Source organism: Hypanus sabinus, chromosome 7, assembly GCF_030144855.1.
Source record: "Hypanus sabinus isolate sHypSab1 chromosome 7, sHypSab1.hap1, whole genome shotgun sequence".
Lineage (NCBI taxonomy): Eukaryota > Metazoa > Chordata > Chondrichthyes > Myliobatiformes > Dasyatidae > Hypanus > Hypanus sabinus.
The window spans coordinates 147,728,043-147,744,359 of NC_082712.1; the positions used below are offsets into that span (position 1 = coordinate 147,728,043).

A 16,317-nucleotide genomic window follows, 5' to 3' on the forward strand; every position below is an offset into this window, starting at 1 on the left:
TCCAGAAGATTAGTCAAGCATGATTTTCCCTTCATAAATCCATGCTGACTCAGACTGATCCTTCTACTACTATCCAAATGTGTCGTAATTTCCTCTTTTATAATTGACTCCAGCATCTTTCCCACCACTGATGTCAGGCTATAATTCCCTGTTTTCTCTCTCCCTCCTTTCTTGAAAAGTGAGACAACATTAGCCACCCTCCAATCAGCAGGAACTGTTTATGAATCTATAGAACATTGGAAAATGATTACCAATGAATCCACGATTTCTAGAGCCACCTCTTTAAGTACCCTGGGATGCAGACCATCAGGTCCCGGGGACTTATCAGCCTTCAGACTCAACAGTCTATACAACACCGTTTCTTGCCCAGTATAAATTTCCTTCAGGTCATCCTTCACCCTAGTTCCTTTGGCCACTATACATCTGTGAAATAGTTTGTGTCTTCCCTAGTGAAGACAGATTCAAAGTACCTGTTCAACTTATCTGCCATTTCCTTGTTCCCCATAATAAATTCACCTGTTTCTGTCTTCAATGGCCCAATTTTGGTCTTAACTATTTTTTTGCTATTCACATACCTAAAGAAGCTTTTACTATCCTCCTTTATATTCTTGGCTAGCTTACCTTCGTACCTCATTTTTTCTTCGCATATTGCCTTGTTTGTTATCTTCTGTTGCTCTTTAAAAACTTCCCAGTCCTCCTGTTTCCCGCTCATCTTTGCTATGTTATACTTCTCTTTTATTTTTATACTGCCCTTTACTTCCCTCGTAAGCCACGGCCGCCCCTTACTCCCCTTAGGATCTTTCCTCCTCTTTGGAACAAACCGATCCTGCACCTTCTGCATTATTCCCAGAAACACCTGTCATTTTTGTTCAACTGTCTTCCCTGCTAGGGTATTGTTCCATTGAACTTTGGCCAGTTCCTCCCTCATAGCTCCATAGTTCCCTTTGTTCAACTGGAACCACATGATACTACAGGTACTGGGCCCACAAAATAAAAACTTGTATCTTCCATTTCAATAAAGAATGGGCCAAAGCTTTACAGCTGATGAAATAGCTTTAAGATGTAGTGATTATTGTAATAAGAGGAACAACAGACATATACACAATTTTCTACAAACAGGTTGTGGAATAAGGACCCTGCAATCTCCACACTAATGCAAGTAATTGATTAAAAGAGAAAATTATTTAAGTGTCATGCATTATGAAAATGTTGAAGTAATCAGACACCCGTGTAAGCAAGTTTTCTGAATTCCCAGAAAACTGTCCATATCAAGATTTTTCATGACACAAACTCTTGATAAAAAAATTACAAAATAGGTTGTTTTTTTTTTATTGCATATTTTCCCACACATGAACTCTATAAGAGATTTTCTTTATTCTGAATCTCAAACTTTTGGAAGTGAATTGTGGACTCCATTGGATGAATTTCTGTTCCCCAAGCTGCCATAATATGAGGGTACACTCCGAACACCGACTTGTCAATCAAACAAGAATGAAAATAATTTGAACAATGCTTAATTTTCTGAAGTTATCATAGTAACAATCTATTTTAATTGAAATATGTGCCCTGACCTCTTTTTTTAAATAGTTTTCTATTGGATTATTGCCATTTACCCCCAGCAGATTACTCAAAAATTCAAAACTGTAAACCAGTGTAAGAAAATGTTTCATGAAGCACAATGATCAATTCCTGCTGAATATAATTGCAGTTTAGTTTTCAAGTTCTCTGTAACAATGGCACCTGATTATTCTATTTTTTTTAATTTCCATGTTTTAATCATAATGTAAAATAAGGCACAGATTTAGAATTTATATTTGTAAATCAGCATTTTATAAACCAACAGCTCACAAACATAACTATCCTCCCAAAGTTCACAGCAGCTTCTGATAAAGCATTTTTAACAACTGGTTTAATGCCAGTTCGCAGAAAATCATTTCAACAGGTTGAGTACCCCTTATCCGAAAATCCAAAATCTTTTGAGCGCTGACGTGACCTCACAAATGGGAAGTTCTACAAAGCACTGGGAAGGTTCCCAGGCAATGTGTAGGTCTCTGCACACCACAGACAGTTCTGTGAAGTGAACTTATATAGGTAATGAACAGAAGTTAAAGAAAGTCACTCCATAAAGCAAAAAATTAAGATCTTGATCGTATAATGAAAGAGTGGATTTGTCAGCATCGGAGTGAACATATGCTACTTAATGGAATGCTGATCATGACACTAACAAAGAGCTATCATGACAAACTGAAAATTGAAGATAATTGTGAATATTCAACAGGTGGTTGCCGAAATTTAAGAAAAGGCATGGCATTAAAGTTTTAAAGAGTTTAAACATTTTAAAGATAAAGCATCTATTGATCACAAACCAGCAGAGAAATTGATTGATGAGTTTGCCAAGATTGTCACTGATGAAAGTCTAACAGAACAAGTCTTCAATGCTGTTAGACAGGGTCAATGTAAGCAAGCTTTTTCCACAGAGGTTGGGAGAGACTAGAACTAGAAGTCATATGTTAAGGATGACAAGTGAAATATTTAACAGGAACCTGAGGGGGAACTTCTTCACTAAGAGAGTGGTGCGAGTGTGGAACGTGCAGCCAGTGGAAGTGGATAATGCAGATTTGATTGCAACATTTAAGAGCAATTTGGATAAGTACACGGATGGGAAGGGTATTGTCCAGATGTAGTTTGATGGGACTCAGCAAAATAACAGATTGGCACAGACTAGATGGGTCAAAGGGTCTGTTTCTGTGCTCGTAGTGCTCCATGACTCCAGGGCAATACACCAATCCCAGATTTTCGTCTATTTTTTTTTAAGAAACTCCTTCGACATCATTAACTTCATTTCTTAAATTAAGAGCCTAATGAAGATTCAATCTCTTAAATACCAAATTAACTTTTGGTTACCAAAAAAAAACAACAGAAAATGCTGGAATTACTCAGCAGATCAAGCAACATCTGTGGGAAGAGAAACTGAGTTAATAATTCCAGTCAAGAGACCCTTTTTTCATTCAGCCCAGAAAGGGTATCTGGCCAAGTACTAAAGACCTGGGCTGATTAACCGGCTAGAGTGTTCAGCAATATCTTTAACTTTTTGCTTCAGCAGTCTGAGGTTCCCACCTGCTTCAAGCAGGCTTCAATTATACTGGTACCCAAGAAGAACATGGTAACCTGCCTCAATGACTATTGCCCTGTAGCACTTAAGGCTGATTTATACTTGGACGAGAGACATGGATGAGGAAATGCATTTCAAACAGTTTTACATGTCGGCAGGTAGATTTGACTATTTGGTTCATCTATTTCACATCGGTGTACAGGCATGGCGGAGAAGAAGCAACCGGAAATGCATAGGAGGAAATTAAATGTTACCAAGTGGACCAATCACAGTTGCTGCTGTCTGCGTTGCCGTGACATGCAAGTTACTTTTTTGGAGAGGTGCACATTACCCTACGGTGTAGGGGACGTGGTACCTACGGCATAGATGCAACGCTCAAGTATAGATCAGCCTTTACATCCGCTGTGATGAAGAGCTTTGAGGTTGATGATGAAACATATCAACTCCTGCCTGCAAAGTGATTTGGGTCTGCTCCAACAGGTCAACAGCAGATGCTATTTCATTGGCTCTTCACTCAACCCTAGAACATCTGGACAGCAAGATACATACATCAAGATGTGCTTCATTGATTACAACTTGCCATTCAACACTATCATCCCTCAAAACTAATCAATAAGCTTCAAGCCCTAGACCTCAATATCTCCTTGTGTAACTGGAGCCTTAATTTCCTCAACTGCAGACCCTAATCAGTTTGGATTGGCAGCAGTATCTCCTCCACAATCTCCATCAGCACAGGTGCAGCACGAGACTGTGCGCTTAGCCCCTGAACTACCCACTTTATCGTTGTGCCTGTGAGGTTAAACACAGCTGCAACACCACATTTAGCTTTGCTGATGACACCATTGTCGTTGGCTGAATCAAAGGTGGTGACAAACAGGCATATAGGATCAGAGGTGGAGAGGGTCAGCAACTTTAAATTACAAGCTGTTATCATTTCAAGAGGCTCTGCTCTGGGTCTAGCATGTAAGTGCAATCATGAAAAAAAGCACGACAGTGCCTCTGCTTGTTTAGAAGTTTATGAAGATTCAGCAAGCCATCTAAAACTCTGACAAATTTCTATAAATGTGAAGTGGTCACAGAGAGAACATACAAACCTTACAGACAGTGGTAGGAATTGAACCTAGGTCACTGGTACTGTAAAGCATTATGTAAAATGTTGGTTTTAACTGCTCAGAGATGACTTCGTTGATCTGGTTGAAATCCCCCACAATGCTAGAGAAGGCATCAGGGTGCACTGATTCGTGCCTGTTGTTTACAGAGCTCAGCTCCTTAAGTGCCTGCCTGACATTGGCCTGAGGCATCCAGGATGACGGTGGAAAAGTCAGCAGATAAAAAGGATGACATTTGACTGCTAGATGTTCCAGGCCAGGTGAGCAGGACTGAGACAGAACCGCCACATCTGTGCACCATGATGAGTTAATTATAAATCATACTTCACCTTCTCTACCTTTTAAAAAAAAATAAGAGTTTTCCTGTCTTTGCAGAGAATGGTGAAGAAATGGAACTGCAGCGCTGCATCTGAAATAGCGGGGACCGAAAACACAGCCGAGTGCACAGCAGGCCCTGATGTCCCTTTGGTACAGCAATCTTACTCCGAAGACTTCAGTTTTATTTTCCAGAGACTGTACATTCCCCAGCAGGAAAATCAGGAGTGGGGGTTCTAAAGCCCCTACACTTCAATCTTACTTTCAGCCCAGCCCACTTCCCTTCCTTCCTTTATCTTAAAGGAAAACTATGCTCGCGACGTGAATCTGCAGTCTGCTATCCATTGATTTTGAACATCGATAGATTTTTTTTAAAAACATCTTAAAACGAAGTATGTGCCTGTGGATTTTAGCTGCAGTGGTCCCGAACAGGAATATTTGATGATTCCCATCAGAGCTGCACGCAAGGAGTCACCCTTACTAGTGCTATCTTTTCCATTATCAATTGATTAGTATCAATTAAATTGTTGACAGTAGATATACAGTACTTTAATGAATGGCAACAAAAGCAAATAAGACTGAAAAGAAAAAAACAATTGCTACAAGTAGAAAGAATCTCTATTTCCTTTTCAGGGTGTGCAGAGTTCTTTTGAAGACCCTGACCTGGAGTTACACTGTCTTTGGTTCTTTGCGGAAATGGGACCCACTCTCAGGGCCTCACGGCCAGCAGCTTTTTGACATCCCAAAGACAAAGCCTGGAAGACGAGTGTGCCTTCAGGGTTCCAGTATTTCGTGGTTCTAGGGATGTGCTGACTCTAGGCCAGTGCCCCTGACTGAAGCTTTGCAGCAGGTTAGCTGCTGGGGGTTGTGCACCCAGAGAGCTGCGTCCTTTTAGTGCTGACTCTCCAGGCGCAGAGCTCGGAAAAAGTGATGAAACAGATGTTTAACATCGTAAATCAGCAACTTGCATGTTATGTCTCCCCTCTTGCTGTGAAACAGGGACATCTCTTTTTCCCTTATTAGGGAGGGAGAGAGAGACAGCCTGTTGTATGTCGAACTATTGGGTGAGTGCATAGTTTTTGGGGTACTGCAAGATTGTCTTTATTGGTGCTTTGCTGCACACTTGAGTGCTCAGTGGAAGGTGCTGATACTTTTTGCTGGTGGGGGTGGGTGGGTCATTACCTTGTTGCAGCTTATGCGTGGGAGGGGGAGTTGTTGGGGGGGATTTGGGGTCCTAACAACTTAACTGTTATTCATTCTTTGGGGCATTCCTCTGTTTTTGTGGCTGTCTGCGAAGAAAAAGAAGTTCAGGATGTATATTGTATACATTTCTCTGACATTAAATGCACCTAATGAGACCTATTGAAGAAAGGGGAAACAAGTTCTGCAATTCATAGGAGTGAACACATGCACAGCACTGTGCAAAAGTCTTAGGCCCAAGAACTTTGCACAGTACTGTATTTGTCAACATGGAGTGGAAAATGAGTTTGTAAACCTGATAGGAGCAAATGATGTTGGGGATGGCGAGGGTGGAACACCGTGGGAGGGGTATGAATAAGTGGCAGAGAAAGAGTGCCAAGAATGGGGCTGCTGCAGGTGCAGACACACCCAGCCCTAAGACAGCAGGCAAAGTCATTTGATTCTGAACAATTGGCTTATTGATCTCTACAGAGTGCTTGTACATATTCCCCCCTCCCTTCCCCTTTTCCCATCCAAGATTCCCCTCTCCCCGCCCTCTTCCCACTCTCAGTGCACAGAGACCCATATCAGAATCAGGTTTATCATCATTCACAAATGTCATAAAATTTGATTTTTTTTGCAACAGCAGCAGCTGTACAGTGCAATACATAAAATTACCACCGTTTTGTGTAAAAATCTTAAGGTACCCTAGCAATATAAATATATATATATATATATATATACACCCAAGACTTTTGCACACGACCGTACATACACTGGACTTTTGAACTTCCAGGCTGTCCCTTCCAGGTTACAGAGGCCTGACTTATGAACACTCCTACAAATCAGCCCCCCATTTTACTAAATTTAGAAGTCCGACATGCTTCCACCACACGGCTGCAGCTACCACCTCAAAACAATTTGGCAATTCAAAAGTTACCAGAGGTGACCAAATTTTACTCATTAAACCTTCTGATAAAAGAGCATCAGGTTGAAACATTCTTTCTCTCCACAGATGCTGTCCGACTCATTTCCAGCACCTGTTTAATAGCAGCTTTACAATTCGTGAAAAGGTAAATTTTCCAGAATTAATGTCCTCTCCCCCTACATCTTCTTCCAGCCCCCAAATTCAAAGAAATACTTTGAGGCTGACATTCTTGGACAGGAATTCTTAGTCCTTTTAATGTCATAAAGCCGGACCAGTAACCGAGAGGTCCGTGGACCCCAGGTTGGGAACCCCTGATCTGGGAACCAGCTCAATAGTAAAAAAGAAGCACTTTACTTTCAGCTTTCTGTGCATACATGTGAACATCATTTAAAATCATTTGTTAAAGTAAACTATGCTTTGAAAGGTAGACTTAAAACAGCAGGAAACCACTGAGGCTACACAGGTTTAATAAAAAAGGTACAGCAGGAAATACCAAATCTTAAAACTTTCTTTTAGATTTGAATGGATTAAGTGCTCTGCAATTGCTAAAGTTGCCAAAGTGTACCTAATACTGATAAATAATTATTCTAAGCAAATGTTCTACAACAAAGGACCTGTATCATTTATAATACTCAGACAAAGAAGAAACAATAATGCTGCCAAATTACACATTAATCTCTAGCAGAAGAATATTACGTTGCATTAATGATTAAAGTACATCCGCTCAAGGCGCATTTACTTTCATTCCCTGAATGGATGCCCAGTTCTCCTCCCAGATGATTACCTAATAAGCTTTTATAATCTGAATCACAATCTACCGGCCCTTTCCCATCATAACCATGAGGCTTACTACTTCTACACTCCCACTTCTGACCAGAAACCCTTCAGCATTCACTATATTAACTCCAAATATTTTAGTTAACTACGATGCAATTAATTGAAAGTATACTAAGAATGTGCAACTCTATTTGACAAGAATGCTCTGTAAAATATTTTTATTTTATTCACATTAAATGCATTGAACAGCAGCTTAATAACTGTAACATTAACTGTTGTACTTCACTTTATTATCTGCATCTAGGTAATTTCACCCATGTTCAACCAATAAAACAATGTCACACTCTACTTCCATGAGAAAGGGGTAGAAAATAAGAAAAGGTAAAAATAACAAATGGTCCATTTTCTTGTGATTAATATTTCAAATTTATAATGGCATGTAAAAAGAAATTAATATAGGCATTAGATAATAAACTGTCAAATTATTAAAGATTACATGCTCTTGTTTTCCAAATGGAATGATATATCAGTTGTTTAGTTCACAGTACTTGACAGAACTCTGAGGGTTAGTCTAACTAGCCATATATCATGTAAAAACACCAGCTCTTTTGTTGGAGAAAGAAGAGCAGAATCTGTATCAAACAAAATCTATGCCTGAGAGGGAGCCACTAAAGAGTGGTTACCTATCAGAACCCTGCTTGATTGTTTCTCCTTCTCTTGCCAAGGGGGATGTAACCAATGTTCATGTACGTATAATACCCAGTAGAGCAAAAGGAGAAGGAAAATACAGAGGTATTTTCTGTATGGATTCATTGTCTGTTTAGAAATCTGATGGTAGAGGAGAAGTGGTTCCTGAAACGGTGAACACCAGTGACTCATTTGCCCCTGCACTTACTCACAAAACATGTTCAGTTCATGTTAGTTCCTTTTACCGTAGCAGAAAACTGTACTGAAAACGGAAGGAAAGTCACAACTGTAAAGTATTTACAACCTTTCAGCAATTAATCAAACCCAGTATCCACAATGGGTATGTTTAATCATTTTACAGACATGTCACTGCAGTGATTCCAGTTCTAACTGCATGGACCAACAAACAGTATGCCAGTACTGAAGCTGTCCAGTCTCATTCAGCTAAAAGAGGTTGGGTAGCCCACCTGCTAAAAAAAACAAACACTTAATGTTAATTTGGAAATAGAATGATCTTATTGCAACATGCCCAAGATTTCTGAAGGCAACTGCACAGACAGATAAAGAGTTAAGAAGGAAAAAGGAATACTTGTCATCATAGGCTATAGGGGCATGAACCATTATAGCACAACTATATAAAACAAGTATTAGAACCACAGTTGAATTAATTTATATGGTTCTGGTCACCACACCAACTGCAGTGGAGAGAGTGCAAAGGAGACTCACTGTGATGTTTTTTGGGATGCCATGTTTCAGCCATGAAGACAAATGTGCTTCCTTTGAAACACAAGAGGCTGAGTGATGACCTGGTTGAGGTTTAAAAACTTATGAGGATTGTGAGAAGAGTTTCTCCTTTGCAGAAATGTCAATGGTTAAAGGACACTGGGTTTAAGGTAAGAGGTGGGAGAAGTAGATGGAATTTCATGAAGGGTCTCAGCCCGAAACATTGGCTCTTTATTCTTCTCCACAGATACTGCGTGACAAGCTGAGTTCCTCCAACATTGTGTGTGTGTGTGTGTGTGTGTGTGTGTGTGTGTGTGTGTGTGTGTGTGTGTGTGTGTGTGTGTGTGTGTGTGTGTGTGTGTGTGTGTGTGTGTGTGTGTGTGTGTGTGTGTGTGTGTGTATGTGTGTATTACTCTGCATTTCCAGTGCCTACAGAACGTTGTGTTTGGAATTTCATTAAGAACTTCCCATTCATTGAATGGTGAAAACCTGAAACTTATTGCCCATGAGTTTGGTGGAGAAAGGTACCCTTACAACATTTAATAAGCATTTAGATGAGCAATTGAAAGACAATGGTATTTAAGGCTATGGGCTGAGTGTTTGGAAAAGGCATCAGCGTAAAGTAACTGATGCTTGGCATGGACACAGTAAGCTTAAGAGGAAGTTTCCACATTATGTGACTATTTTCCAATACTGATTCACAACCAGTGAAAAACATAAACAAATTCCTCACATCCCATTAATATTGGGAAAGAATGCCTGCAGAATTTCTTCAAAAGAACAGCTTAACCTTATATAATAAGTTTCATTGTGACATAGTAGACAGGGTCTGATTAACCTGCTACAAAGAAATCAAAGCATACACCTGGATACAGTTTCATTGTAACTAGTGAACGGGGAAAGTTTCCCCGTTTGTTATAAACAGCAATTTCTAAAGAACTAGGTGCTAGTATCAGAAAAAAAAACTCTTAAGAAACATAACAATGCTGGAACATTTTATAACTTAACAGTACTTAAAGCTGCAAAGGTTGCAAACCAAAACTACAAATCTATCTACAGGCAGAACCAGGATGTAAATTTTACTAATCCTTTTCATGAAGATCTTGCTTTATGCAGCACATTTAATGCACATGAATACCCACGTTAAATATTTTAAAAGTACAAAAATCATAATAATTCATCAGATTTAGTATCAAATTATTATATCAGGATTAGCTCCTATAATATGTTTCATAAATATTCTACCAGCATTAATGCCTCAGGACTGCTTTTAATGTTTCTACAATGATGATCTGACATGAAGATACTTCGTGGCAAGTTAGACTAGTTGCTTTATTTTAATAAAAGCGGCAATTTAAAATGTATGTATTTCAAGATACGTGTAGAATACTCCACTTCAGGTTCTTCAAGCTGCGCCACCAGCAACCCACTGATTTAACCCCAGCCTAATCATGGGACAATTTACAATGACCAATCAATCCCTATTCGGTACGCCTTTGGACTGTGGAAGGAAACTGGAGCACCCAGAGGAATCCCATGCGTTCACGCTGTAGACATACAGACCCCTTACAGATTATGTCAGAATTTAACTCTGAGCTCCGATGCCCCATGCTGTGATCGCATTGCTCTAACCACTACGATACTGCTGTGCCCTATTAAGTACAGTAAAACATATCTGTTGCACATGCTGTCATATTACACCTGCTCAATAACCAACAGTTGGGATTTTTTAAGAACTCAGTAATTGATATGCATAGAATGCTGACAATTAATTAATGAAGAGTAACAATATTAATAGCTACTTGCTTGACCTTAGCTTCAAGTGGAAAGGTAATATTTGTTTGGTGTAATAAATGAAATGTTTTAAAATGTACAACGATCCATCATGAAAAGCATTAAGAAACAGATCATTTCAGTTCAGTCCATCCAGTTTCAATGTCCCAAAAAAACCATCAAAATAATTTTTATGGAATCTCCAATATTATCTTACCAATCAAATGATTAATTCCCCAAAAGTACAGCTAAAAAAGCAGTGAGCTTCACTAGATAGAAAGATAAAATGCTTCATCTTTGATTTGTGTGTTACAAGTAGTTTGATAATATTTTATATGATTTCTTGCTCTGTTTGCTAACTGGAATTGTATATGTATCATTGTGAAAGACAATACCACATGCTATATTGGTGTAATCACCATTTAATTAGTCTAGATGGACTAACTGTATCAAATCACTCTTTAGGAATAAGCAATGAGAGTCAAAAGAGTTAAAAGAGAGAGAGAAAAGAAATCCAATGTTAGGATATACTAACTTGTGCATTTACAATGCTCTACTGCAAGTACAAGAATTGATTTGTATATCCAAATTAAGAGTCTTACAATGCTGTATTCAAACTTTTGTCAGGAGACCAGTCCCCAGGGCTCATAAACATTTCATTGTTGACAGTCAACACAGGTGCATGCTCAGCCCACTCTTCTATTCTCTACACTCATGACTGTGTGGCTCTCAGCTGAAGAGCCATCTATAAATTTGCAAACGACACTGTTGTAATTGGTAATATCTCAGGTGTTGATAAAGAGGCATACAGGAATGAGGTATATTGACCGTTTGAGTGACATTGCAAAAACATTACTTTCAACTTCAGTGAGACCAATGAACCTATTCTGGACTTCAGGAAGGGGAAGTTGGGAGAACACACACCTGTCCTCATTGAGGGATCAGTGGTGGAATGTGTGAGCAGCTTCAAGTTCCTGGGCATTAACATCTCAGAGGACCTATCTAGGGCTGCCAAACTGATGCAATCTCTAAAGAGACACATCAGCAGCTCTACTTTGTTAGGAGTTTGAGTACATCTGACATATCAATGAAGAATCTTATGAATTTCTACAATTGTATGGTGGTGTGCATTCTGACTGCTTGTATCACTGCCTGGTATGCAGCCTTTGATGCCCAGGATTGGAAGAAGCTACGGAGGACTGTGGACTTGACCAGTTCCCTCGTGGCCAGGTCTCTTCACCATCAAGGACATCGTCAAGAAGGTCACACCTATCACCAGGGACTCTCACAATCCGGCATGTCTTCTCATTACTACCATCAGAGAAGCAGCACAGAAAGATTCAAGATTCAAAAACTTTATTGTCATTCCAACCATACATCAGCTCTGCAGGGCAGAATGAGACACTGTTTCCCAGGGGCAAGTGCAATCATAACATAATAAGAGCAACAATAAATAGTAAAATACAACAGCCACATGTCAGTTAAAATCAAGTTATAAGTGTCCAGTGCAAGTTAAAAAGTGTCCAAAACAGCGTCAGGTAGCGTAGATATTTAGCAGTCTGACTGCCTGTGGGAGGAAGCTGTTTAGTAGCCTTGTGGTTTTTGTTTTGATGCTCCTGTAACGTTTGCCTGATGGCAGAAGAACAAACAGTTTATGGAGAGGGATCTTTAATGATGTACCGTGTCTTCTGGAGGCATCGACTCTGAAAGAGGTCTTGGACAGAAGGTAGGGAGACCCCAATAACCTTCTCTGATCCCCTAACCACCCTCTGCAAGGCTTTTTTGTCAGCAGCATTGCAGCTGGAGTAGCAGGTTGTGATGCAAAAGGTCAGCACACCCTCAACCACGCCTCTGTAGAATGTAGTTAAGATGTTAGTGGGGAGTGATGCTTGTTTAAGTTTCCTCAGTAAGTGCAATCTCTGCTCGGCCTGTTTCACAATCCAAGTGGTGTTCCTGGACCAGGTGAGATTGTCTGAGATCTGCACCCCAAGGAAGTTGATGTTTTCCACTCTCTCCACTGTGGAGCCACTGATGCTGAGGTGTGTGCTCAGCCTGAGACCGTCCGAAGTTGACGATCATCTCCTTGGTTTTGGTGACATTAAGCATCAAGTTGTTGTCACTGCACCAGCTCTCTAGGTGTTTGACCTCCTCCCTGTACATTGTTTCATCATTTTTGCTGATGAGCCCCACCACTGTGGTATCATCAGCAAATTTAATCCGGCTGCACAGTTATGCGTTAGCAGTGTAAACAGCAGTGGGCTGAGCACACAGCCTTGTGGGGATCCAGTACTCAGTGTGATGGAGTCAGAGATGTTCCTGCCAACACGGACTGACTGTGGTCTCTCTGTCAAGAAATCCAGAATCCAGCAACACATGGCAGTGTTAAGGACAAGCAGCGACAGTTTCTCGACTAGTCTCTGCGGGATGATGGTATTGAATGCTGAACTGAAATCAATGTGCAGGATTCTGGCCTAAGTGCCTTTATTGTCCAAGTGAGAGAGAACTGTGTGCAGTGTGGTGGATATTGCGTGCAGAAACCTGAAGACCCACAATCAACAATTAAGAAACAGCTTCTTTCCCCTCTCCATCAGATTTCTGAATGGTGCATGAATTGATGAACAGACCATGTTTTACCTTTTTTTGTACCATTTGTTTAGAACCACACAATTCATATAAGGCAGTGATAATAAATGCAATTCTGACTCAGAGCGAGAACAAAATAAAATGTTCTATTCGAATGGGACCTCTTTTTTGACGGCATTAGAGATGAGAAGCCACAGCCCCTCACTGTAACCATACCAATTTTGCTCATTATTGTCCAAGTAACCACTGATTTACATTCACGGGTTCTTTGCATTGAGATATACAGTACTTCTTCCAGAGAGGATGCCTCAAATATCAGCTACAATTTAAATATTCATTATAATCCAGCCTTCCTAATTGTTATTGGAATTCAGTACAACATTGATTTAATGTCATTGATTCCTGGGTTGAGGCAGCTGTCTTACAAGGAGAGATTATGTAAGACTAGATTCAATGGAGATTAAAAGGAGGAAAAATTACCTCAAAGATGCATGCAGTATTTTGAGAAGATAAACAGTGAGTGGTTATTCTCTCAATGGAGAAATATTAGATGCAGTCATAACTGTAAGAATTTATTATTCTCTATATCAGGATACTCCAATATTTTGTGGATAAAAGGTTAAAAATCAATAAATTTTGGATATTAAGAAATCAGAGCACATAGGATCAGGCTGGAAAGGTAACTATAAGCACAGGATCAACCGTGATCTTAATGAAGAACAGGATTTCTATGTTCTGCTTCTATTTCTAAAATTCTTAAAAGTAACTTGTTCAGTTTAAACATGATATACAGCTGGCAAATATTAAAAATTATCCAAAATAAAAGCCTTTGTTCTGAAAATTATCCTCAGATCCATTAAGCTATCATTTAACTCTAATTTGACATACTTCATGCTTCCAAATAAAGGGCAAAAAATCAATATAAAGCTAATTGCAACCTTTGGTGCTCAGAATCTATAAGCATAGAAATGGTCATAAGCCTGATTACAGTTTATTATTTACCAATATTTCAGTTATAAATATGTTTCCTAAAAGTTAAAAACTTAACTTTCTGATTAAAATACTGTCTCAGTATTGACATTTTAAAATATTTTAAAATTTCTTCAGGTTTATTATGGACTATTTTGACTTGCATTCGTAAAATTATAAAATAAAATAAACAAAAATTAGATATTTCTAATCAAAGTAATCAGTCAAAAATATCACTGAAAATGTAATACTTTGATACAGTAAAAGGAAACAAGCTATGAACTATAAAAGAAAATGTGCCACTCCAATAAAAGTTTCAGGGCATGCAAGTTATGGTAGCAGTATAATGTTTAATCTTCAAGGCCATAACTTCCTTACTGAAGAGATAGCATCAATGTATATTTGCGTGTGCTACTACAGTCTTATTATGTTCATTTATAACTTCAGGATCTTAACTACATTGCAGCATTTTAGTCCTACTTGTCATCAATAAAACTGATCGTTTTCCTTAAACTACTAGGAAACTGGACAATATAATTTTCCAATTACTTTACTGAAAATGCATTTTAACACTAAAGTTGTTCTCAATGCGTTCCAGGTGTTACATATTAATAGAAGAAATGACAGAACAATATCCCTAAAGTCTAACAAAGTCCAAATCCTGCACGTAGTTTTACCCCAACTAATAAACACATCTTACAAATCAAACAAATGCACTTTCTGTCCTTGTTATAAACAATTTACTAAGATGACCTACTGTATTCCAGCATGACATAGCAAATTGCTAAACATGCAAACAGTACGACTTGCTTTATCCCTCCCAAGCTTGTTCAGTACAAGTATCGCGCGCAGTTTATTGCAAGTCTCCATAAATAGATATTATCTCTGACCTTTGCCTGTCTTACCTATCTTTAAGCGAAATGCTAATGATTATTTTAATAACAACCAGGTCTTTCTTTAGATTGAAAATCAATCATTTCAGCGTGGAAACTGTAATTTTACACCTTTCTCGATTTAGGATTTATCCAACCATATGTATCGTAAACCAATTGAAAAAAACAAATAGCCATCTCGCAAGGACAGAAAAAACCCGATCTCTCTTCCTACTTGCCGGGTGCATTTACATGACTTTTTAAAAAAAAAACTTCTACAAACTATCTCCGTCATTAAAGTACACCTGGGAGCGGAGCTCAGGGCACCAACCCCTTCATTTCGGCCCACTGTGAGCTGTGGAAAGAGGTTTGCTGGATGGAGTGCTTGGTCTTACAACCAGCCAGCAGCTCAGTGCAGGGCTGTTCCCCCCTGAAGTTCCCTCACTTACCCCATGAGCCAATCCATCGCTGATCCGATGAAGAGCTCCCAGTACCTCCTCAAGCTTCCTCCACCCCTTCTCCCGCCACCAAACACTCAAGCACCATCAGACTAGAGGCAGTGCCAAGCGAGGGTCGGGAGGCATTTAAACGGCGCGCAGGCAGGGTCTGTCAAGAGCCGTTGGCTGTGTGAGGGACGGAGCCCAGCTGGCGGAACCCTTCGCCTGTCCAGGCTCGCTCAGACATCAGCGGCGCTGTGCGGCTCCCGGCCAGACCGGAACACTCGGCACTCAAAAGCCCACCCCCACGAAGGTCACGGCTCGCTTCCGCCGGATATCGACGCCTGCTGGGAGTTGTAGTTTTGCAGCAGTCCAGCCCTCAGGCGACTTCAAAAATCTTCACTGTTTTGAAAAATGGTCTGGGAACAAACAGTCAGATATACCGTAATTCCGAAGCGACGGCAGAAAATGTTGGCGATACCCAACAAGTCTGGGGCAGCGTCGATGGAAAGAGACTACTCCACTAACAGCTCACTGGCAGACTCAAGGCCGAGGGTAACTGCGAGAGGAAAGGAATAGGGTCTTAAAGTAAACACGTTTGTAAACATGTTTTGCATGTAAGCTATTAAAATCCTAAAGGAAAGCCACCAAATTTAGACGCAGGTTAGTTGAAAACCAGTTAGTTAATTAGTTGAGTAAGTTATTTGAAATATGTTTTTAAATTAGTAGAACCAGCTCTGCTGATTCTTTATAATTGTCATGAGTTCTGTATTGCTTTGTCAAGAGGATTGTGACAGGCAGAGAGACGTATTATGTCTTACGTTTCTGAATAACTTTCAGATTTTATTTTCAT

General features: G+C 39.7%; 2 protein-coding genes across 4 annotated transcripts in view; one reads left to right on the top strand and one right to left on the bottom strand.

Annotated features, from left to right (window-relative positions):
* The window catches only part of LOC132397313 (MOB kinase activator 2), a 186,506-nt gene extending 170,752 nt beyond the window's left edge, over positions 1 to 15,754 (bottom strand). Inside the window, exon 1 of the mRNA XM_059975944.1 lies at positions 15,477 to 15,754. Coding sequence (XP_059831927.1) covers positions 15,477 to 15,493 — 17 coding nt within the window. The 5' untranslated portion in view covers positions 15,494 to 15,754. The remainder of the gene's footprint in view (positions 1 to 15,476) is intronic.
* Positions 15,755 to 15,764: 10 nt separating this feature from the next.
* Positions 15,765 to 16,317, top strand: part of LOC132397312 (uncharacterized) — a 38,076-nt gene continuing 37,523 nt past the window's right edge. Inside the window, exon 1 of one of the 3 annotated variants that reach the window (XR_009513334.1) lies at positions 15,765 to 16,127. The gene's annotated coding sequence lies outside the window, so the exon portion shown is untranslated. The remainder of the gene's footprint in view (positions 16,128 to 16,317) is intronic. The other 2 variants (XM_059975937.1, XR_009513333.1) reach the window with 2 other exon arrangements.